Source organism: Lepidochelys olivacea, assembly GCF_965140295.1.
Source record: "Lepidochelys olivacea isolate rLepOli2 genome assembly, chromosome: 5".
In the NCBI taxonomy this organism is placed as follows: Eukaryota; Metazoa; Chordata; order Testudines; family Cheloniidae; genus Lepidochelys; species Lepidochelys olivacea.
Window position 1 is genome coordinate 82,289,076 of NC_140415.1, and position 23,230 is coordinate 82,312,305.

The following is a 23,230-nucleotide window of genomic DNA, read 5'->3' on the forward strand; positions in this document are numbered from 1 at the left end:
TGTCACACACATACAAATAAATGTGCACACAAAAATGTCGGTCAATGTAAAGGCACATCCAGGTTTTTTAGATATGCAGAAGGGAAAGAATCTACAGTCCAGGTACAACAAAACAAAAACTGTATGAACTGCCAAACAAAAGCAAACAAACTCCCCTTCCTCCAACCCAAAATAAAAAAAAATCAAACAAAGAAAAAGCACCTTCCACCACCACCTTAAACCGAAATTAATCATAGAATATCAGGTTGGAAAGGACCTCAGGAGGTCGTCTAGTCCAACCCCCTGCTCAAAGCAGGACCAGTCCCCAATTTTTGCCCAGATCCCTAAATGGCCCCCTCAAGGATTGAACTCACAACCCACGGTTTAGCAGGCCAATGCTTAAAACCACTGAGCTAGCCCTCCCCCTTCAAATTCTTCCTCAAACCAAACAAAACCATCCTCTTTTGCAAGCACATCGTTTAACGTGCAAAACAAAGTCTACCTCAAAGTTTTTTTAAGGCTGTAATACCCACGATCACAAAATTGAAGCCCTATTTGTTACTTGTTATTAGCACCACCTTTTCACGTTTACCTTTACAAGCAAACAACTATTTTTTCAAACATAATCACAGTATCTGAGGGTACTTTTTTTTAAAATCGTGGCCACAATTGAGAATTAAAACAACAACATTAAATTGGACTAATAAGTGAGTTTGAAAGGAAATGTCATGTGTGATGAAGACAAACACGAGAGCCACCAGCAGCGGTTTTGAAGCGGGGAGAGGTTACACGGAGACCGCTGTGAACTGCGCGAAGGTAGCTGTGTGGGGATTACACAGATTGGTAATGGATTCCACTGAGGTGGTGGGGATTGGGGCTTGCATGGCTGGGGCTGCGTGGACTGCCGGGCGGGATTGCGAGGTGTATCGATGTAGTTGTGGACTGAACGAAAGGGGTTACACGGCGCTGCTTGTGGACTGCAGGGAGGTGAGCGGGAAGGGGCTGCCCGGGGGTGGCTGTGCTGCATTGTGTGCAGTAGCTGTGAGCTGCATGGAAGCGCGTTTGCGGTGAAGTGCTTCCCTACCCCCTGAGCACATCCTGCTGTCCTCTCCTGCGGACCCGGCTGGTGGCGGCCCCTGCCCCGTCCTCCCGATTCTCCGAGGCTGGGTAGATGGCGTCTGTTCCCCCCACGGGCCGGACCTGCTGTTGCTTTTGCTGCCCGGCTGCTCCCTGCGCCCACAGCGCGACACAGCCCAGCCACAAGCAATAAAGCTGCGGGCAAAGCCCCCGCTGTCTCCCCATCCTGCGACTGGACAGCTCGAAACCCCGACCAGGAGGGAGGCCGGGTGCAAAGCACTGAAACTTCCACTCCGGGGGCGTCTTCAGAGCGCAGCACTCGGCAGCTGGGGGGCCAGGGGGCCGCTGCTGCCTCTTTCCCTGCCCGGGAGGGACTGTACCGCAGCCGCCTCTTCCACAGCGCCTTCAGCAAGCCGCGGCGGGAGCACGCGCCGGGGCGCCCTGGGCTCCACGCTGCATCACTCCGCAACGTGCTTTGTATTTACAAAAGAGCAGGGACCGAGGTGAGCTTCAGACCGGCCCCGCGAAGCTCCCGGCACCCCGAGGAGTCACTAAGGCACAGGCAGGCTGCGCCGGAGCTGTGCCGAGGGCAGAGCAATCCCGGCCGAGGAGCAGGCGGTTTGAGAGACGGATCCTGGAGAGGCGGCGAGGCCAGGGAGGCGAAGGGGCCCCCGGACGCTGCAGCCGCGGACCGGAGAGCCGCTCTGCGGAGGAGCGAGCTGAAGGATGCGAGGCGCTGGAGGGTTTTGAGGCAGGGCGGCCGCCTGCCTGCCTGCCTGTCAGTCAGTGGGGAGCCTCGCAGCTCCCAGCACGTGGGAGCGCAGCAAGGAGGGCGCGGGCCTGGGCGGGTGAGACCGGAGATGGGCGGGGGCTGCAGCCAGGGGGAGGAGAAGGAGGGGCTGAGAACAGGGTGGGGGAAGAGGCGCAGCGGGAAGAGACGGGGAGAAGGAGGAGGGGCTGTGGGGGAGAGGAAGTCGTAGGGGGAGGGATGGGCGAGGATGAGGTTATGCGAAGGAGGAGGGGCGGGGAGGCAGGAGAGGGGTTCGTGGGGTGTCAGTCGTTTCATTCAGGCCCCTTGCTCCCCGGTTCCATAACTTCGCCCCCCTCCCCCAGTGTCTCGGGGCGGTGCCGCGGGCACTCAGGAGACGGCGCTGTGGCGGGGGCTCTTTTGCTTTTGCAAGAGCTGCCTTGGTCCCTCGCTTTCTTTCCTAAGCAAGCTCTCGTAGCGAGGACCCTCTGCTGCCACGTGCCGGGGTGGGGGTGCCGCGGAGTTAGAGCGACGTGTGCAGAGTTAGTCGGTGCAGAATTGCCCCCGAAGGGGATTGATTTCTCGCTGAGGCACAGAAGTGGATCTCGAACGCACCGACCCTCCCAAGCAAGACCACAGACCTGATCACATAAGGGGCATTGCCATTGGGGGAGGTGGGCAGCTGGGGTTAGTTATCTGGCCAGCAAGGCGGGAACTGCAGTGCAGCCCCTTCAGTGGTGGGAGATGTCCTGCAGCTGAGGTCTGTTGAGGAAATTGGACAGTTACCCGCGGTGAAAAGGGCATGTAATTGCTCTCTTTCCACTCGTGACCTTTTGCCTGACTTTGTTCTAATTTCAGTCCAGCGGGAGGAGCAGTTGCGTTGAGGAGCCCAGACAATGAATGTTTATTCTTCCAGGAGGCGTGCGGTTGAGTAGCTAAACCTTGGCAGTTAAATGAGGACACCAGGACTGTAGCGCTCTAGAGGCGAATCAGATTTTCATCTTTTGTCTTTTTTTAACCTTGTGTATTTATATGAGAGTTTGGTGACTTCTCTGGAAGGCCTGGATAATAAGTTAAGATTTGCAAAACTTTCTTTACTTTGCTTGGATTTTCCTGCTTGTTGAGGTTGCTTTCAAATACATCTCAAACATCAAAACAAGAATCAGCTTGTTTACCTGATTTCTTGTCTGTTTGCTTGGTTTCCACCCAAAACCATAAATTTGTTGAAAATTGAACAAGTGCTCAAAAACTAGCCTAGATTCACCTTAAAGGTTTGTGAGTCTGACCAACCTAAAAACGGGGGGGGGGGTTGTTTTTTTTGTTTACAAACATTTGTCATTGCTCTGATAGTAAAAGGGGGATATGCTGTTTTCTTAATTTATTATGACAGTCTTGAGTGATTAAAATGCTATTGAGGAGACTTCTCACACTATCATGGCTACTGCTATATCCTTGGGATTTTTTCCAAGTAGCTTCTGGCTACCTGCACAGAGCTGAAAATTTTTACTTCTGTTTTCAGGTGGGGATGAGATGGAGAAGGGATCATAGGCAGCAACTTATATGGGCCTGTGCTCCACCAATAGTCAGGAACATGGGCCCAGCTCCACCAATATTTCGGCTTAAATTTTCAGAGCCATCCTGTCCCTAGGATGGACTGGGGCATCAGGCTCTGCAGTTTGTGGGGCCCTGTGCTTCATGGGGATGCAGGGTCCACAGTGGCCTGGGAGGTGGAGGGCTGGTGCTGGCAGCAGCAAGTGACTCAGCCCCTTCCCCCAAACCCCTGCCTCTACTCCAGCCCTCCCTCCCATCTAGTCCCCCAAGTGCTTGGTCCTGCCCTGCCTCTTTCCAGCAATCCAGCCCAGAACAGAGCAGGCTGGGGCTGGATTGCTCACTGCTACCAGTGCCAGGCCCCCTGAAGCATGGGCACCCCCTCCCCCCCAAAGTGCAGGGCCCAGACTGGTTGCCCCAATCCCTCCTATGGAGGGGGTGGCTCTGCTTGGACCCATTTGGGGCACCACCAAGAATTATACAGGCTGGTGGCCCATGGAAGGGATGAGGATTATTCCCTTGCAGTAAAAACTGTCTTTCAGTATGAGGTTAGGTCACACCTTTCCAAGTGGAGAAAGGGACCTTTGGAGACAATGTCTGCCTTCAGAGACAGAAAGAATCACTGCTGTTTCAAATTAATGTAGGGAAGAATACCGTGCTGCTAACCAAATACTGTCAAAGGTCTAGTTCTTCTGGAGCTAGGACATTATAATTATGTCCTCCACTGACAGTGCAGCCAAGAGGATCTGAGCACCATCATTTCCAGGAGGCACTGGAGATGGATCAGTCATGTGCTTTGGATGGAAACTGATTCCATCACCAGAGTAGTAGTAAGATGGACACTTGAAGGCAAGTGAAAATGAGGCTACCTGAAAATAACATGGCAAAGTAATAGTATGACAAATTAAACTTTCCACTCTTCTCAGAGTGGTGATAAACTAGGACTATATATACACACTTAACGCCTCCCACTCTTTTCCCCAGTAAAGGATCCTTTTTTGGAAAAAGTCAAGTAGGTGGGGGGGGGAGTACATCCCTAAAATAGTCAGTTTTAAATGGAACAGTTTCAACTGGAAATGTTTGATATATCTAAGTTTACACTTGTCTGTTTTCTGCTCAGAGAGGAAATAAGATTTCATGAACTGTGTCACCATTGGTAAGATATGGCATAGAACTTCAGCTACTACTTGTCTAGCTCTTTTCCTTCCAGATTCATCTGTTACAGGATATCAGTATACCATTGCTGAAGCTGGGAAAGAGAATCTTTGAGTCACTGACAGTCTTTGATATGATTATATCAAGAGCTGTGGAAGCCAAGCTGAAAAACCTGGGGCACAGCTGGGGAACCATTGAAAGACTGCCTGAAGCAGACAGGAGTGGAGGAGCTTCATCACTGTCCTAGCCACCAGAGGTGTAACAGGAACACGCTGATGACTATCAAAGTAGACTGTCAGTGACTCAAAGTTTCCCTTCCCTAAAAGGACTCTTATACTGTATGAGGGGAAGCCTAAGTATTTTTAAAGTAGGGTGCAAGGTACTGAGCAAAAGAAAAATACTGAAAGAGGTAAATTGTGAAATTATATTTCAAACACATCAAAATTAGAGATTTATATTTCAGTCCCAGAAAGTCTGTCAGGTTGTTTTTGGTGGATTACTCCCACTTTCAATAGAGCAAATTAGGAATTATCTATTGATTCTCAATGAGACTTAGGTGCTAAGTGCCTTTGAATGTTGGATTTAGGCTCCAAAGTCACACAGGGTACATCTACCCTGCAATAAAAAATACCCACAAGTGGGTGGTATCAGCTGGCTTGTGGAGCTATACAATTGCAGCATACATGTTTGGGCTCAGGCTGGAGCCCAGGCTCTGGAACTCCAGGTTCAAGAGTCTGGGCTTCAGCCCAAGCTCAGATGTCTACACTGTTTTATAACCCTGCAGCCTGAGCTAGCTGATACAGGTCAGCCATAAGTTTTAGTGTAGACATACCTTTAGGCTTGAATTTTCAGAAGCCCCTAAGTGCTCTTATGTGGAAGCATGACTACTATTAGGTTTCAGAGTAGCAGCCGTGTTAGTCTGTATCTGCAAAACGAAAAGGAGGACTTGTGGCACCTTAGAGACTAAAATTTATTTGAGCATCTGATGAAGTGAGCTGTAGCTCACGAAAGCTTATGCTCAAATAAATTTGTTAGTCTAAGGTGCCACAAGTCAACAAATTTGAGCAGAAGCTTTTGTGAGCTACAGCTCACTTCATCAGATGCTCAAATAAATTTTAGTCTAAGGTGCCACAAGTCTTCTTTTTCTTTTCTATCAGTGTGTCAAGGACTCAAATCTAGTTCCCCCTCCCCCCCGCCCAAAATGAGTTCTCAGCCTGTCTTTCTGACATCCCTTTGTCAATGTCCAGGTGTTAAAATCAACATGGCCAAAATTTGGCTCTTGAACTTTTCCTGCCCATCCCCTTCCTTCTCCAAGACTATAGACACCAGTCTTGCGGTTACTCAAGCCTGTAACTTAGATGTCATCTGTGTCTTCTAGCTGGATCCACACATTTGGGCCTTTTCTTCTCTGTCCACACAGCTGGAACTCATTCACCACACAATTTCCATTTTAACTGCTGCAACGTCCTCATTTAGGACCTTGTGTACTGCAACCTTGCTTGACAACAGCATTTTGAATATTTTCCTGGCTCACACTCCTGAGCGCAGCAGCCTCCTTGGGGTATGTCTACACTGCTGTTAAAAACCCAACATTGGCCTATGCCAGCTGACTCAGACTTATGGGGCTCGGGTAAGGGGCTGTTTAATTGTGGTATAGATGTTCACGCTTAGGCTCAAGCCTGGGCTCCAGGGCCCTGTGAGACAGGAGGGTCCCGGAGCTTGGGCTGCAGCCTGATTCCAAGCTATCTATGCTGTAAACAAACAGCTCCTTAATGTGAGCCTGGGTCAGCAGGCACAGGCCAGCTGTGGGTTTTTAATTGCCATGTAGATATACCCTTGGAGTCCCTCCACTGGTTCCCCCTTCACCTCAAATACCTGATTCAAGCTTTGAGTCTTTCATGATTTAACCCCACTCTGCCCTGGAGCTAGTAAAACATCAGAAGAGGGAAGTGAGAAAAAGAGACAAGAAGGTAGACATTAATCAAAACAGGAAGGAAAGGAGATTAATAGAAAAAAAAAAGAGAAAAAGACACTGAAAAGATTCTGCTATATACACATGAGGATTGGTGTATATGGTAGAAAGAACCAATGAAGGGACATAGAACAAAAGAGACAGTGAAATAACGAAAATACAACTTTATACAAAAGATCAGAACCAGACTACAACCTTCTATTGATTGCAGTGGAGCTACTTGCAGAGCAAGGCAATTCCTCAATGCAAGTAAGAGTGGCAGAATTGGGATCTTCATGTTTAATATACATGAATGTTTGATTATACATACAGCTCTGGTAAACAGAGGTGAGGTGTGTCTTCGACCAATCAACTTAATTGACTAGTCTCTTTATAAACCCAGCTTGATTTTGCAGATATCTTTTCCTTAAGTTCACTTTATCCCTTCTCTCTCCCTTGCACTCATCTGTGGTGATGTTGCCATTGTTTCTTGCAATCAATCTCTGTCCCTGTTAACAGTCTTGGAGCACTGACATGTTTGTTAAAACTGGTAACTGGTGTGGTGGTATTAGTGGCAGTATAGATGTGGTGATACTTGAGAAAGCAACACCTTATTGCTTAGTTATCCATTTAGACACATGTAACTTTACATTCACAAGAATTATAAAACAGTGACATAAAAATAATGTGGTATTAAAGTGAGTCAATTTACCCCTTTTCACCAATATCTAAACATTTCTGCAGGACCATTTCCTCAGAATTCATGATTTGTTTTACCCTTGCTGTCAAATGAACTTGCCAATTCCACTGTTACGTTAGGTTTTCCTACCCATTTTCATATATCACACTGTTTGTCACCACTGTACTAGTACTTTGCAAATTCTTCATTGCCATATGGAGATCTTTAAAACTTGCTTTAAAAAGTTGCCCAAATGAATGAGATCTGGTTGGTCCTCACTGTATAATAATTTTTTTAAAAAAGCTTGCGGCTTCAAAGATCTACCCATGGCCTGGCCTTGCTCCCACTTTGCTAATGCTACAGCAGGTCTGCACTACTTTGATCTTCCAATATTTATTCATTAAAGTATACTAGGAGCATAACACAAAACTTAGACTAAGTTTGAAAATAGTATATGTTAAAGTGATAAAATAAATTAGATGTTACATATGCATGGTCAGTGTCATGCACCTGCCTACATCACTGGTATTTGGAGCTGACTTACACAAGTAGGCATTTATGTTGGATATGGTTATAATGCTGCTACATCACACTCTGGGCCAGATCCTAAATTGGTGTGAAATGACATAGCTCTCTTTACTTCAGTGAAGCTACATTGATCACCACAGATAGGTGAGATACTCCACTCATGTAAAGAGAGCTATCCTATACAGTATCTAGTTTACAAATACATTTGGAGCACAAAATACTGGATTTCTATCTCTTATTATAACAGATAGGATATTTATATATATCATTTGTCTGCATAGCTGCTGTGTACATGTTTAAATCATTTAAAAGTAAAACTTAAAGAATATACTTTAAATTAATTTAATTGTCTAGTGGGTTGTAACTAATCCTTTGAAACAAAATGTTTGTTTTTCCTAGGAGAAAAAGTGAGACTCACCCAATGAATGGGGTGGGAGGGTGGAGAAAAGAGATAGGGAAGCAGTTCTAAGCTAGAGTAAACAGTAACAATCTTCAGAGTAACAGCCGTGTTAGTCTGTATTCGCAAAGTGAGCTGTAGCTCACGAAAGCTTATGCTCTAATAAATTGGTTAGTCTCTAAGGTGCCACAAGTACTCCTTTTCTTTTTAGTAACAATCTTGTACAGTAAGTTTCTTCTGTAGACTTACAATCACATTAAACATGATCATAATTTCCATTTTACAGAGAGAAAACAAGGTACAAAGCTTAAATTTGCCCAAGATCAGCAATAGAGAACCTACCTCTGAGTCCTAGTGTCTTATCTACTGTTCCTCAATGCCATTGTGATGCATCCATCTGGTTAAATTACCTGGAGATACACTGCAATCAGGACTAAAGGTGGAGCTGATGAAAAGGGAAATAGGGGAACACATATGGATCTAAAGTACTTGCAGAAGTACACACTAGATTTATGCAAAATGAAAAGACTTTAGCAGTGATAATAGCAAGCTGCTGTATTGTACACCAGTGATTCTGAGGCTGTTGCTTAAACTGCAACAGTGTAAACTGAAAACCAACTATAAGCCAGAAAAAGAAGTTGTGGATATGCTTTCCTTTCAAGAGGCAGAAGAGGAAAGATGAGATAGAAGCACAAAGGCATCTAAGCAATGAGTATCTACCTATGGACAAAGCAAAAAGACGATACCATAAAGGAAGATACAGTGAGGATAATATAGTAATAAGCATGGCCTCAGGACAATGCAACTCAAACTCAGCCATAAAGAAACCACTAAAACTGAAATGGGTGGATTCACGATCAAAGGAAAGATAGTACTATCCCAGATAATTAAACAAAACAAAAACACTGAATACAGGTAAGATTGTGAGAAAGAAAAATGTTAAAAGTGGCAAAAGGAAGTGATAGCCTAGGTTGGCATGAGAAAAAAAATTAAAGCGTAGCAAAGTGTGAGATCTGCTAATGCCACAGAGTCTCCACAAGGAAATCTTAGTAGTAGCACAGATCACAGCAGCATCAAGTAGTGGGTTTATTGTAGAGGAATAGAAATTAATATTTGTGGATAGTTGATAACACAGCTGTTCCATGTACTTCAGACATCAAACAAGAGGATACAAAGTAAATCTGTAATCATCAGTTTCTATATTCACCACACATGGACTTTTCAGATCAAATTAAACTGCACACTTCAGTTCATCAGTGAACATTCTCCCAAATTTACAAGGACTGGGAATAAAATATGTCATTAGCCTATCCAGAAGTCAGTAACTTGGCAAAGATGATGTTACAATGACAAGTTACTGGAGCTAAAATGGAAGGCCATAACCCATACCTCTTTATTTTATAATGTGGCAGCCAAAACTGGTGCAAATGCTAATGACATGGAAACTGAATGCATTGGAAAATGGCTACTTTCAGTTATACAGTCTGCCTCCAGATAAAACAAAGATTCAAAATTACTAGCATGTGCTGAAAAGACACCATGACCAATCGGGCCAGTATCTAGCATAACCAAAAGGGACCAGATCCACATACATATACCCCAGAACGTTCACTAAACAGCTGCTCCTATAGGACTAGAAGACACTATGGTTAAAACAGTGGTCCCCAAACTGTAGGGTGCACCCTACTAGGTGTGCATAGAGGAAAGTTCAGGGGGCATAGCACGGCCCAGGCCAGCCTCCATTGGAAGCTGGGAGGGAGTGCCACCCAGCTCCTGGCTCCCCCCCACAAGGCATGGCCCCAGCTCCCAGCTGCAGCCCCAGTCTCAGCCCCTGCCTGTCTGCGACTCTGCTCCCAGCCTTGGCCCCATCCCTGGCTTCAGCCCCTGCTCCTGGCCTTGGCTTCTGACTCCCACCCAGCCACAACTCCAGCCCCAGCATCAGCTGTGGCTCCAACCTTGGCACCGCTCCCAACCATGGCTGGGGAAGGGCACAGATAGAGGGGAGAAGGGGCACAAGGTAAAAAGTTGGGGGCCACTGGGTTAAAATCTGTTGGAAACCATTGTGTTGTGTGAGGAAAAGGCACTGAGATGATGTGATAACCCTATACAGAACTGAACTCTATGCCACCCCACATGGCCCCTTGGACTCCTGCCCCTGCTCCCCTTCCTGCCCCAGTGCAACAGAACCACACCATTTCCGTTACCTGTTTTGGAACCTCTCCAGTGGCAGAGTGGATGCAGTCCTAAATAAATACAATTAAAAAACAGAAAAAATGTATAGGGTTAGAGGTAGCCAGTTGTATTTGATGTGCATGTATTAAATTAAACAATGTATTATACATGTGTATACAATTTTTATATATGTTGACTGCCTCTCTTCTCTATCCTGGGTATGTGTCATCTTAGCACAAGTCTTCAGAGAAAGGATACCACCTTACTAATTGTTTACACAGTGCCTATCAAAATGGGGCCTTGTCATTGAGGCCTCTAGGCATTTTTCTACAATAGAAAAAGATATAAGTCAATACATCATAATAATAAATAAGTGTGTAGTATATTGAAGGACTGTTCCACAGTCCTGCCAGTTACCAAGAGAGATAATCGAGTTTTGTGATGCATAATATTTTCAAGCACCTTAGATAAGAACATAAAACAGCCACACTTGGTCAGACCAAAGATCCATCTAGCCCGGTATCCTGTCTTCCAACAGTGGCCAATGCCAGGTGCCCCAGAGAGAATGAACAGAACAGGAAATTGTCAAGTGATCCATTCCCTGTCACCCATTCCCAGCTTCTAGCAAACAGAGGTTAGGAACACCAACCAGGATGGGCAGGGATAATAGCCATTTGTGGATCTATCCTCCATGAACTTACCTAGTTCTTTTTTGAACCCTATTATATTCTTGGCCACAACATCCTCTGGCAAAGGGTTCACAGGTTGATGGTGCATTGTGTGAAGAAATACTTCCTTTTGTTTGTAACCTGCTGCCTATTAATTTCATTTGGTGACCCCTAGTTCTGGTGTTATAAGATGGAGTAAACACTTCGTTATTTACTTTCTCTATACCAGTCATAATTTTATAGACCACAATCATTCTCCCTTAGTCATCTCTTTTCCAAGCTGAAAAGTCCAATTTATTAATGTCTTCTTATACGGAAGCCATTCCATACCCCTAATCATTTTTATTGCCCTTTTGGAACCTTTTCCAAGTCCAATATATCTTTTTTGAGATGGGGCAACCACATCTGCACGCAGTATTCAAGATGTGGGCATATCACAGATTTATGTAGAGGTAATATATTTTCTATCTAGTCACTTAATGATTCTTTGTTTTTGACTGCTGCTGCTCATTGAGTGGATGTTTTCAGAGAACTATCCACAATGATTCCAACAGCTAATTTAGACCCCATCATTTTATATGTATAGTTGGAATTATGTTTTCCAATGTGTATTACTTTGCATTTATCAATATTGAATTTCATCTGCAATTTGTTGCCCAGTCACCCAAGTTTGTGAGGTCTTTTCGTAGCTCTTCACAGTCTGGCTGGGACTTAGCTATCTTGAGTAATTTTGTATCATCTGCAAGTTTTGCCATATCCCTGTTTACCCCTTTCCAGATCATTTATGCATATCCTTAATGCAGCTGCACACAGGTCCTGTTTATGATAAAAAGGAGGGTGACAGCTTAATGTACATTAGGTACTAACATATCCTACTGCATACTGAATCTGTCCTGCACTGACTGGTTACTTTGCATATGAACACTCCACACTTTTTTAGAGATGAAAATAAAAACCTGACATTTATAAGTGTTTGTGTGTGCAGAGTAATTGTAAGTGAGAGATCAAATGTGTAATGTTCTTAATTTAGAAGTCCATCAGTAGATGGAAATAGTTGCCCTTCATATGTGCTGCTGAGAGAAATGCAGCACATCTTTCCATTAAGAGTTAACAGATTTTAAATGCACAAAATGGGAATTGCTATAGGGATACTGTGTGCTTATACTTACTCAAGTGAAACAGGCAGCTAGCAGCATCCCATTAAATACTCAAATACTTTACAGAGTTGTCTATTTTGAAAGGAGTCAAGTTCTACAAAAAAGTAGAATACACAAAGGAATTGCTCAGCTGTAGTGCCTCTATCTAAGGGTAAAGTCCATAATCAATCGTTTGCACACAAAAAAATGGGGATGGGTGATGTAGGTCTGGCTGCACTGACTTCTCCCCCTCTGGAGACTCCCTCACAGTGTGGGACTCCCCCTCTTGGATGCTATGGGTGTTTTTAGTCCCTGAGTGGTGCAACAGGAGTGAAATGGGGCAGTGAATTTGCCTGATCAGGTTTTAATCAAATAATAGTGAGCTTCTTGTAGTTACTGCTTGCTAACTCAATTTCTCATTGTTATACTCTTAAAAAAGAATGTAAATGTTCTAAATCTCATTGAATTGAGACCATGGGGTTCAAACCTATATTTTTAGTGGTGTATCCACACAGAGTTATGCCTATTACTTACTCTACAGCATTTTTAAAATCAGCTCAATAATCACCTTTTGCATTCAGGCCAAGTCTTGTAATTTCAAGATAATCCTTGATGTTGGGTAAAATTAGATCAGCAGAAGAGTTCTGGAAATTATTGTTACAAGTCACATGTTCCAATGTATTGACTGCACTGGGCATCTGAAAAACTTGAGAATTTCCTCAGCGCCACACTCCATGGCTTTTCTATGCTGCATGAAGCTAAAAATACATAAAAGTTTCAATTGAAAGAATCAAGGAAATAATATACCCCTGACTTTACACAAGTTTAGATAACATGATGCGGAGTAATAGCCTGAACTCTATTTCCCCCATTATTTCACTGAATGTCACTGTTGCATTCATTGTCCCAGCAGCTGTATCACACAAACACTATTCTGCCTGTTTAGACTCTGTGGTGTCACAGATCTAAGATCTTGGAGGCAGTCCAGAAAATCCTCTGTAAGCCCAAGGCTAGGTAGTAACATGATGTAATTAGGAGGATTTTGAACAAATAAAATAGTAATGTCTTAAATTTACCTTTTCCTAGTACAATATGAGGTGAAAATTGTCAGGATTTTGGCATTTTAGGGCCAAATTCTGCCTTAACTTATACACACTGCAGCCTCATTGACTGCAGTAGGTGTGTATGGGATATAATTCTGGGCAGAATCTGATTGTTTAATATCTTGAGGACAAACTGAAGTACACAAATACTATGGTGACAGTCCCTGGGTACACAGATGAACACATTCCCAAGGAAGATTAAATCTAACTTCTGACCCACTTGCACATTTAAATATTGTCAGATAGTAAATTTATATAGGGTTCAAATCTGCAAGTACTCAACATGTGAAGTCCAATTGGTAGTTGATGTGACTTTTTAAAAAGATTGCATAAATACATCTATTATTTTTTCCTCAATCTCTATGGAATACATTATTAACTTTTAATGGTACAACATATGACTGTTCTGCCATTGCATTAATTCAGTTTTATGCTAGTGTAATTCCATTGATTTCAATATTGCTTGACCAGTGTCAAACTGGTATAATGCAATGATGAAATCACACCCAAAGATCTGTGGGGAATGTTTCTATCAGACATACCAACTGTCCTTTTAAAGAAAAGGAGTAGTACTTGCGGCACCTTAGAGACTAACCAATTTATCTGAGCATAAGCTTTCGTGAGCTACAGCTCACTTCATAGTAGCTCACGAAAGCTTATGCTCAGATAAATTGGTTAGTCTCTAAGGTGCCACAAGTACTACTCCTTTTCTTTTTGCAAATACAGACTAACACGGCTGCTACTCTGAAACCTGTACTTTTAAAGCAACTCGCTTATACCAGTTGAATACCAACTGGGATGTTGGAAAATCAGAAGTGTTCCAAGATATGATTTAGATAAAGTATAACACTATTTTCTTGATTGTCCTGAATCTATTAGCAGTGACTAAAACTGTAAATGTTTGGTTTGGTGTTTAGCCTGCTGAAGAGCATCTCTGAAGCACAAATACAGGATGTAAGTGCTAAAACTAGTACATGGCTGGCTGACAACTTCTCTTTTTTTTTAAGAAAGATCATATCGTTGTTAATTATTGTACCCAATAGGTACAATCAATTGTGATGTTTTTACTAGGTAAAACAAATCAGGACTCAAGATCACAGCCTTTAGCTGTGCAGTCACATGAATCTGTGTGTACCAGGGAGAGATGCCATGTTAATTCCATACAGATGTGCTATTGCATTCCAGTCTGAAAATTTACAGAAGAGGAAATGCTAGTTACACCCCTTCCCCCTTACAGATTAGGATAGAACGTTTCACGTACTGTGTGTTTTGAATTCAGAGAAAGATCTTAGGCTTCTTTGACCCAGTTTTAACATTTCACTGCTACACTTAAATCAAATGCCTTCATTCTCTGATTAAAGTGCAGATATGAACATCACATCCATCTTTATATATATATATATATATTTTAAAGAGGACTGTTATGAAGTGGTAACAATGGAACCGTCACTGAGTCAGTCTGATCTCAGTTGCACTAGTGTCAATGAAGTGACTCTGAATGTATATCAGTATAACTAGGATGAGAATCTAGCCCCACTGAGTTTATTGCAACCGTATAAAAACACTGTCCTGTCCTTTGAAGTTCATCCTATAGGTAGGAAGTGGTGGTTGTGTGTGTGTGTGCAGAGACTCAGTATCATTCAATCATATTCCTTCATCAGAACAGTAAGTAGGATTTTTAGTAAAGAGTTCTGTAATAATTCTCATCCAGCTCTGGAAAGTGATTTAAATCTATGTATGACAAGCACTGAATAAGTGCAGAGAATAAGATTACTATGCGAGTCTTTCAGACAAGAGGCTAAATTCATGCCAGGCTCTATACCAATTTCTGTTGGTATAAACCCTTGATCAGTGTAAAGTACAACCAGCGGTAAGACTGTGGTGGGGCAAATCAGCCACAACCCAGCTTCCTGCCCAGTCCCTTGCATCTTTCAAGGTCAGGGAGTGGAATGTCCAGAGCAACTGGGGATGTTCTGGTTCAGCAGGTCATCTTTGCAGCCTCCACCAGGAGACAGATGGAAACTTTTCTGTCCTGATCCAGTAGAAATTAAGCAAGAATAGTGGCCTCACATTCTCTTCCTCAAGGTGGATTCTTTGTGGAGTTCAGGGGACTAGCTAGTATAGGGGTGGTGATATTTACCCATATAACCTTGCACCAGTTTGGGTGAATCTGACCCAACCTCTTAAAACCAAGATCCTGTTTGCTCTATAAAGATATAGAATATTATGTAGCATTTTTCATAATTGTAAGGGGCTTATCACTGTTTCATCGGCCAAAATTTCTATTCTCAGTGTGGTGAATTGTGCTGTGCACTGGATGATTCTTTCCACCCCAGATCTGTTTTTCAGCAGCCAGTAACAGGATTCCTGTTTGTAAATATAGTATGGTGAAACCTCTCTTAAATTACTGCTCAAGGGACTCACAAAAATCAGTTGCCAAACAGAAGTGGTCATTGACTTAAAGTAAACAAAAAAAAAACACAAACAAAAAAACCCCAACCCTGTACTAAAACCACGGGGCTACTTAGGTCACTTAAAATGTGGTTGTGGTTAGAAAGTCACCTTCTCACTCAGTTTCCCTCCACCTGTGTATTCTGACTCATATCTTCTTATATTACAGACAAGAATATTTCACTAATTTTTGCTTATCATTGTAGAGTTTATGCAGCTATGGGGGAATACAGTGAAATCTATAGAATAGTTAGTCAGGTTCTAATTGCACAATCTTTGTTGGCAACAAAGCTCACCAGTTGTTTCTGGAGAGCAACAACCTACAAAAACAATTTTTTGCTACTGATGTGAGTTCCCACTTGTCCCTAGGGGACACTGTGAACCAGAGGAGTTTTAATTCTCACTGAAGAGAATTACACCTCACTAATATTGAGTAGTCTGTGAAAGAGTCTGTTGTAAAGCCCTCAAGCCCAACATCTCTCTGCTGAAGAGTCTATTCTGGATAGCTCAGGCATGTTTGGATATTTTTGCAATCTCTTGACTAAATTGTATATTTGTTCATTAGGTTCTCTCATTTGTTATAGTCTGGTATAGAGATGGACATGGAAAATTTTCCATGTCAATATTTTCCATTTCTCAGAAATTTCAAAACATCATTTTCTGATCATCTCCACTAAAGTATTTTGTTGCACTTAAAATATATTAGAGCACAGTTTTGTCAAGCGTGCACCTTTTAAGTTCCCCTTGCTTTGTGCTACCACAGAACACCTCCTAGGGTTCTCACTCCATGGCAATCCAAATCCTCCTCTTCTTTCAGGGTGCTCATCAACCTTCTCTAGTCAGGCAAGGATCCCAGGGCTTCTTCCCCACCACCTCTTTATTCCCAGAGAACTGGGGCCTCTGTACCTGCAGCACCCCTTCTGCTACATACTTTCACTCTGTATACAAACCAGCCTGCTCCTGCTAGCTGGGCTTCATGACCAGCTAAGCCTGGCTCTCCCTTCAGGTGCAGCCAAGTAACATAATTCACCCCTCAGGTCCACATTCACCCATTCAGGGTCTGTGTGGGGTAAACATTCCATCATAGGATCCAAATGATTTTGGATGCAGTTCCAGTACCCACCCTTAAGCATTCATGAATCAGGCCCCTAAAATCCTGAGATTATTTCAGTTTTTAAAATCAGTGGTTTTTAAAATTAATTTTGGGTTTTTTTATTTGCCTTCTGATTTCTGAGTCAGAAAGATTCCTGTTTATAGATTTTTACCAGTGTTAGAAATGTACTTAAAAAATGAAAGCTGAAATCCCTATATAATCATAGAGCTCAAGTTTCTGGGCTTAAAAACAAAAAATATCATGAGACTTGCAATAAAAAACTGTGCACATTGGCACTATTGCCAATTATTTGCATTGCCAGTTGAAGAATTGTCACTCTCCCTATGTCCAATCATAATATTTATAATCCTGTAAGTACCTCACTGCCATTTCCAGAGACCAAACCTTCAATAATGGGTAGCACGGTATTCTCAGGACAAGAGGCTGGTTTCTGGAACCTGCTTCCTCTGGTAGATCAATACAGCCTGGGTTGGCATGCCTCAGAGGACAATATAAAACCTATTTCTTTGGTCTAGTTTTGATAGACCCTAGTGATATTAGGGAATAGGGGTTAGGAGTGGTTATTGAGAAATTAGTTTAATTATATTCTGTAATTAAGTCTGATTGGTAGAAGATGCCCAGATGATAAGCCCCAAGACAAATTTCTTCACTAATTGTAACAGGGCCGGGACTCACCACCATGGTGCCTCCTGCTGGGTATGCTGGCAATTAACTCAGTCTTTTCACAGGGCATCCTCCTCTGGTGGTGTCTCATTGCCATAAATTCTTCTCCAGACCTGTGTCACCTCAAGGATTGCAGCATCCTCTTCAGGACACAGCCATGACAAATTCCATTCTCCCTCAATTCTGGGGGGGAGGTGAGCAGCAGTCCTCTGTCCAGCCACTCGCCTCCCTGGCCAACTGCAGCCCAAGGTTCTCGCCACTTGCCTCAGTGGCAAACTGCAGCCCTTCACTGGCCACTCCTCTCAGTGGCATGGGAAGGGAGAAGACCCAGGCCCATCCATTACTCCAGGTTCTAACCCAGCGGCCCTCTATACAGTAGCCACACATTGTATCTCCTTCAACCCCAGCCATCCATTTCCCTGGGACACTTCCTTGTAGCCCTAGGCACCTTCTCTGCCCATGTATCAGGGCTTCAGTCTTTCAGCCAGTCAGGCTAGAGCTCAAGCACTCACCCCAACCCACCTCTGCTCCATCCAGGGTGTTGGCAGTTCCATCCACCCTTCAGAAATCCAGTCCTTTCTCCATAGGCTCCCAAGAGAAAACTACCTTCTAAGTCCCGCAGCTCTCTTTATAAATGGGCCTGCTCTGCCCTGATTGGCTGTTCCTTGCAGCCCTCACTGATTGGCTGTCTGCTGCGCAGCCTTCCCAGGGCCGCTTTTAACCCTTTCTTCACCAGTATGGGGCAGATGCCCCATCACACTAATTAATATCCATTGCCATAAGTACATTTTAACATTGTGTAGAGAAATTGACCAATACTAAGAAACAAAGGAAGAGAGGACAACTTTTTCAGTTGATTTACTTTCAAGACATTGATTACCTAGGATTTTAAAACCAAGTTTTAAGCTACATAGGAATAGGTCCATGAAGAGATAATATCTTTTTTCATCCACAACCGAAATAATTGTTTCCCCTTACATGGAAATATGAAAAAAAGCACAATATCACCTTGTCTAAACATAGTTACTTGTCTTGCTGGAAAGACAATCCTTGAAACAAAAAACCGATTTAAGATTTATTCTTCAGCCATTGCATTTGATGAGCGATGGAGGATGAATGAACTTCCCTTCTTTTCTCTTCACAAGCTCAGATATAACAGGTTTCTTTGGAAGACTTCATTAACCTTAATTTTAGCCTTTCCTGAAGTTTTATGTATGTCAGTACTCACTGAGTCCTTTAAGAGTGATCAGCTTAAAATCTGTAATGTGAAACTTCTATGTGCAAATATTTTACGTCAGCCAGTTGGAGCTAAGTTCAGCCTCTTTTAATGTAAGCTCAGTAACATCCCCCAATACACAACTACAGTCCCATATTCAAACCTGATTGGCAAATATAATGAATATGATAAAGCAAGGAAGAGCACCATACTTACAATTTAGGTGACTACACAAAACTTTTTAATTTGAGGTAAGAGATTTTCATTCAGAATGACATCTCCTGCTTTGAACCATTGGATAGCTTTGAACCACTGAAGGAAAATAGCAATCAAAATTTGGACTTCATGCTATTAAGAGCTGAAGTAGTTCCCATTAACTGTTAAATTATTTAAACCTTATTTTTGCAGAAGGGGGATATTAATTTTCTATACACACACACACACACACACACACACAAATGACTAAAAGCTTTAACTGGTTCAAATCCTACTCTCAAAGTACTGTAAATGCAGTTAACTCAATTTACTTTCACTGGGTACCAATAGGTTTTATCATCTTGCCAGCTCCATCCATCCAAAATAAATAAATAAGGGCAAGCAGGTATGATACACTGAAAGCATATGTAGTGGAAAATGGCAATGTGAATAAAAATGAGTCATGGGCAGATTGGTTTATCTGGAAAACCAATACTGACTTTAATAGAGTTACTCCTGATTTGCACATGGAAAAACTCAGAGCAGAATTTGGTTCTCTCCTTGGATGCACTTAATTTTCATTAATGCTAAAGAAGTTATTACAGCTACATTGAGTCAAAAAAGAGAAGTTTCAAACCTTTTTGAACAGTGATATAATGACAGCTAACTCAACACCTTTTAACCCTCTTATTTACAAAGAGCTGCATGCCATCCTCAGCGGAGCGCCCACCACCACTCCCAAGAACCCCGTGGATACTTCGGACAAGCCAGAGTCACAGGTCTCTGGCATGAACAGTGAGGAGGAGGTGTTGGAAGAGGAAGAAGAGAAGGAGGAGTATGGGGGACAGGCAATCAGGGGATCCAGTGGCACAGCAAGCCAGGACCTGTTTTTGACTCCAGAGCAGTCGAGCCAGACCCTATAATGTCCAGCACAGGTGAGCTAAATGCAGGGGGAAGGAACCTCTGGGAAGTTTGCAGTTTGCTTTGATATTGATAATGAACTGATGGACACATCTATTCATTTATGCTTTTTAACCATGCTAGAAGAGGTAGTGAAATAACCAGTAGAGGCAGAGTTGTTCTCTGCTTCTCATTCCCCTCTTCAGTTAGGCAGAGGGGGCCCTGCAGAACAGTTTGTTTATGTGCATTGGGATGTCCCATGAATCCTCCATAGAGATCTCAAGGAAATTTTCCTGTAGGTAGTCTGCATCCTCTGCCGAAGGTTTCTGGGAGAGCTGCCTTATTTCTTCTGCTGTGGGAGGACACTTTCCCATGCCACTCAGCAATTACTTCAGCAGGCACCATTGCAGCACACAGGCTAGCAGCATACGGACCCAGTCTGCAGCCAGGCGCCTGCAAGAGCTGTTCCCTTTCAGTCTCTGTTATCCTCAGGAGTGAGATATCAGCTAAAATCAGTACCACCTGTGCAAAACGGTGCCAGTATTTAGTTCAATTGTTCTATCCACATATACTCATATCCTTGAGCTACCCCCCAGCCCTTATTGTCCCAACTTGCCTCCTTCCTCCTCTTCCCCCGGGCCATACGCACCATGGCTGGGACTACTGCTCTGCTCTATGTAGTGCTTGTAACTTGTGTGGATCAAGGGGAGTGAGTTCAGTACACCCATTTATCTTGTGAATACACTCACAATAGTACCTCTGTGCATTTTATCTTTTGCAGCAAAAAATGGCCTGGAGGGCCTCTCTGTCTACATCAGTGAAGCGGATCAGCCAAATGAGGAGGAGAAGGAAGAGGACGCAGGGTGACATGTTCCAAGAGATCCTGCAAGCTTCTGGTGCTTCAGATACCAAGCACAGGGCTTGGAGGATCACCCTCGTGGACAGAATGGACAGGGATAGAGTGGAGAGGAGAAAAGCACAGAAAAAGGAAAGAGATGTGCAGCAGGAGATGCTACCACTTCTCAAGCAGCAAGCAGACATGCTAGAAACTCTGGTTGACCTTCAGGTTCAATAGACCTGTGTTCGCCTCCATCTGCAGCCCATAGAGAACAGCATTCTGGGACCTCCCTACTTACCCCGCCCCTTCCACATTCCCAGTGGTATCCGGGGCCACTGCATTACCCCTATCACTCCACCCTGGGGGAGAGTACAAACAATCACAGCCACACATACACTGACCTGTGAGACATATGGTTGGTGTATGTGTTTGTGAAATGAAAATGACTGTTCTTTCCCCTTCAAAGGTTCCTTTCCCTGTATTAATAAAGTTTCATTTAGTTATAAATGTGTCTATTTGCATGGGTTTGGAATAAAAGTCTATTTATGGAAACTTAATTAATCTAGTTCACAACATAGGCTGGTCAGGGCTGATATTGTTCACAGATAATAGCAATCGATGCATTTGCAATGTTATATTACTACACACAGAGCACTCGTTACAAGGTTCGTACCGGGATGCAAAAAAACAAAACAAAAAAACCCAGGCAGAACACACTACAGCAACACACATTACTGTGGCTCACTGTTAAAATAGTCTTGCAAAGCCTTCCTGAGCCATATAGCTCCCTGTTGAGCTCTTTTTATAGCCCTGGTATCTGCCTGCTCAAAATCAGCAGACAGCCATTCCACCTCTGACCTCCACCTGGACGGAAACTTTTGCTTCACGGATATTATGAAGCACACAGCAGCAGCTATAACCATTTGGATATTTTTTTCACTGAGATCTAATCTCATGAGTAGACGGCACAGCAGCCTTTCAAATGGCCAAAGGCACATTCAACAGTCATTCTGCACCTGCTGAGCCTTGTAGCTGAAGTGCTCCTTGCTGCTGTTGCGGTAACCAGTGTGCGGCTCCATGAGCCATGGGAGTAAGAGGTAGGCTGGGTCTTCCAGGGTCACTGTTGGCATTTCAATATCCCCAGTGGTAATCTGCCAGTCTGGAAAGAAAGTCCCTGCTTGCAGCTTTCGGAACAGGCCTGTGTTCTTAAAGATGCACCTTCCCTGACCATCCTGTGTTGATGTTAGTAAAACAGACCTGTGATCCACCAGCGCTTGCAATATAATAGAAAAGTAACTCCTTATGTTGATGTACTTAGGGGCAAAGTGGTCTGGTGTCAAAATAGGGATTTGCACTCCACCACAGTTCAGGAACCCCATTGCTGCAGAACTATCCACTATGTCCTGCACATTGCCCAGAGTCACCGTCCTTTGTAGCAGGATGCAATTAATGGCCCTGCACACTTGCATCACAGCAAACCCCCTGGTGGATTTCTCAACTTCAGATTGATTCCTGACTGATCGGTAGCAATCTGACATTGCAAGCCTGCACATAGCAATTGCCAATCAGTGCAGCTCTCATTCTAGTGTTATGGCGCTGGAGGGCTGGGGCAAGCTCTGCACACACATCCAGGAATGTGGCCATGCACATCTGAAAGTCCTCTAGCCACTGTTCATCATCCTATACCTGCATAACGATGCAATTCTAGCTAGCCTGGAAGGAATTGTCATGTTCCCCGTGGCTCCTCTGGCAGCTCTGCAAATACTGCAGGATCAGGCACCCATGCTCGCAATGCTCATCACAATAGTGCAGAGCTGTGCAGGATCCATGCTTCTGTCACAGATGGCAGACATGCGGGTTGGCGGGGCTTTTGAAAAGAGGCATGAAACATTATGGGATGGATTTACTGTCACTGCATATCAAAGAGGCTATTATCCTATGGTTATGCAGAGGGATTTAAATGAATAACTCTCATTACTGATCATAGGAGTTCTATGATTTATTTACTCTGGGAACAATAATCCCTTAGATTACTTTAAGTGGTGCTCTTCCTCCACTAGTTTGTTTTAGCAAGTTACACAAGTTCTCTGGGCTTTTCTTTTTCAATGCTTTATCATATGTGATCTATGTAAAGAAGTGGACCATACAAAACCCCTGGATCTGATCACTTTCAAACTGGGGAATTTCTGATCTGGCTCACACCTGAACTTTGCAAAAGCTTATGTCCTGATCCAAACTGCAGCCTGGGTTGAGCTCTTCTTTTCTTTCATTGCAAGATTGGAATCTACTAAGTTTTACAAAATGTTTTGGATGAACCCTCTCATTGCTCTCAGCTTCCATTTATTTATTCATTTTCTCTTCTCCTCTGTATACCTTTATCTTTCTTCTGTTTCTTTTTCATTCCCTACAAGTCCTTCTCTTGGAATCATTATTTTTGGGACTGATACTGTAGTCATTAAATTGGCAAAACTCCCACTAATTACAGCAGATTCTGAACACACTGGAGTGTCACGCTGGGAACAACAGAAAATTTTGGCCATAATTTGTACTCATGTTAGCTTCAGGTCACTCCTCTTACTGATTTGACAATACTTATATTCCAAGAAGAGACAGGGTGTTGTCCCTTAATTTAGAGAAGCAAGGGCAAATATTGTGAAGTTAAGATGATGCTACATATGCTATAGCATAAATATTCATAGATTGTAAGGCCAA

The 23,230-nt window shown here is 43.4% G+C and overlaps 1 protein-coding gene and 1 long non-coding RNA gene across 6 annotated transcripts in view; one reads left to right on the forward strand and one right to left on the reverse strand.

The window, feature by feature from the left end:
- The window catches only part of FBN2 (fibrillin 2), a 254,563-nt gene extending 252,694 nt beyond the window's left edge, over positions 1 to 1,869 (reverse strand). For 2 of the 4 annotated variants that reach the window (XM_084629192.1, XM_084629191.1), the window contains exon 1: positions 1,064 to 1,869. In XM_084629192.1, the coding sequence (XP_084485318.1) occupies positions 1,064 to 1,281 (218 nt within the window). In that variant the 5' untranslated portion in view covers positions 1,282 to 1,869. The remainder of the gene's footprint in view (positions 1 to 1,063) is intronic. The other 2 variants (XM_084629190.1, XM_084629189.1) reach the window with 1 other exon arrangement.
- Positions 6 to 20,989, forward strand: LOC311521083. Of its 2 annotated transcripts, none has more exons than XR_014711777.1 (3): positions 6 to 795; positions 19,480 to 19,715; positions 20,462 to 20,989. It is a non-coding gene; the product is annotated as an uncharacterized lncRNA (long non-coding RNA). The 2 variants fall into 2 exon arrangements; XR_014711778.1 differs by lacking the exon at positions 6 to 795 and adding an exon at positions 8,356 to 8,977.
- The last annotated feature ends 2,241 nt before the right edge of the window (positions 20,990 to 23,230 follow it).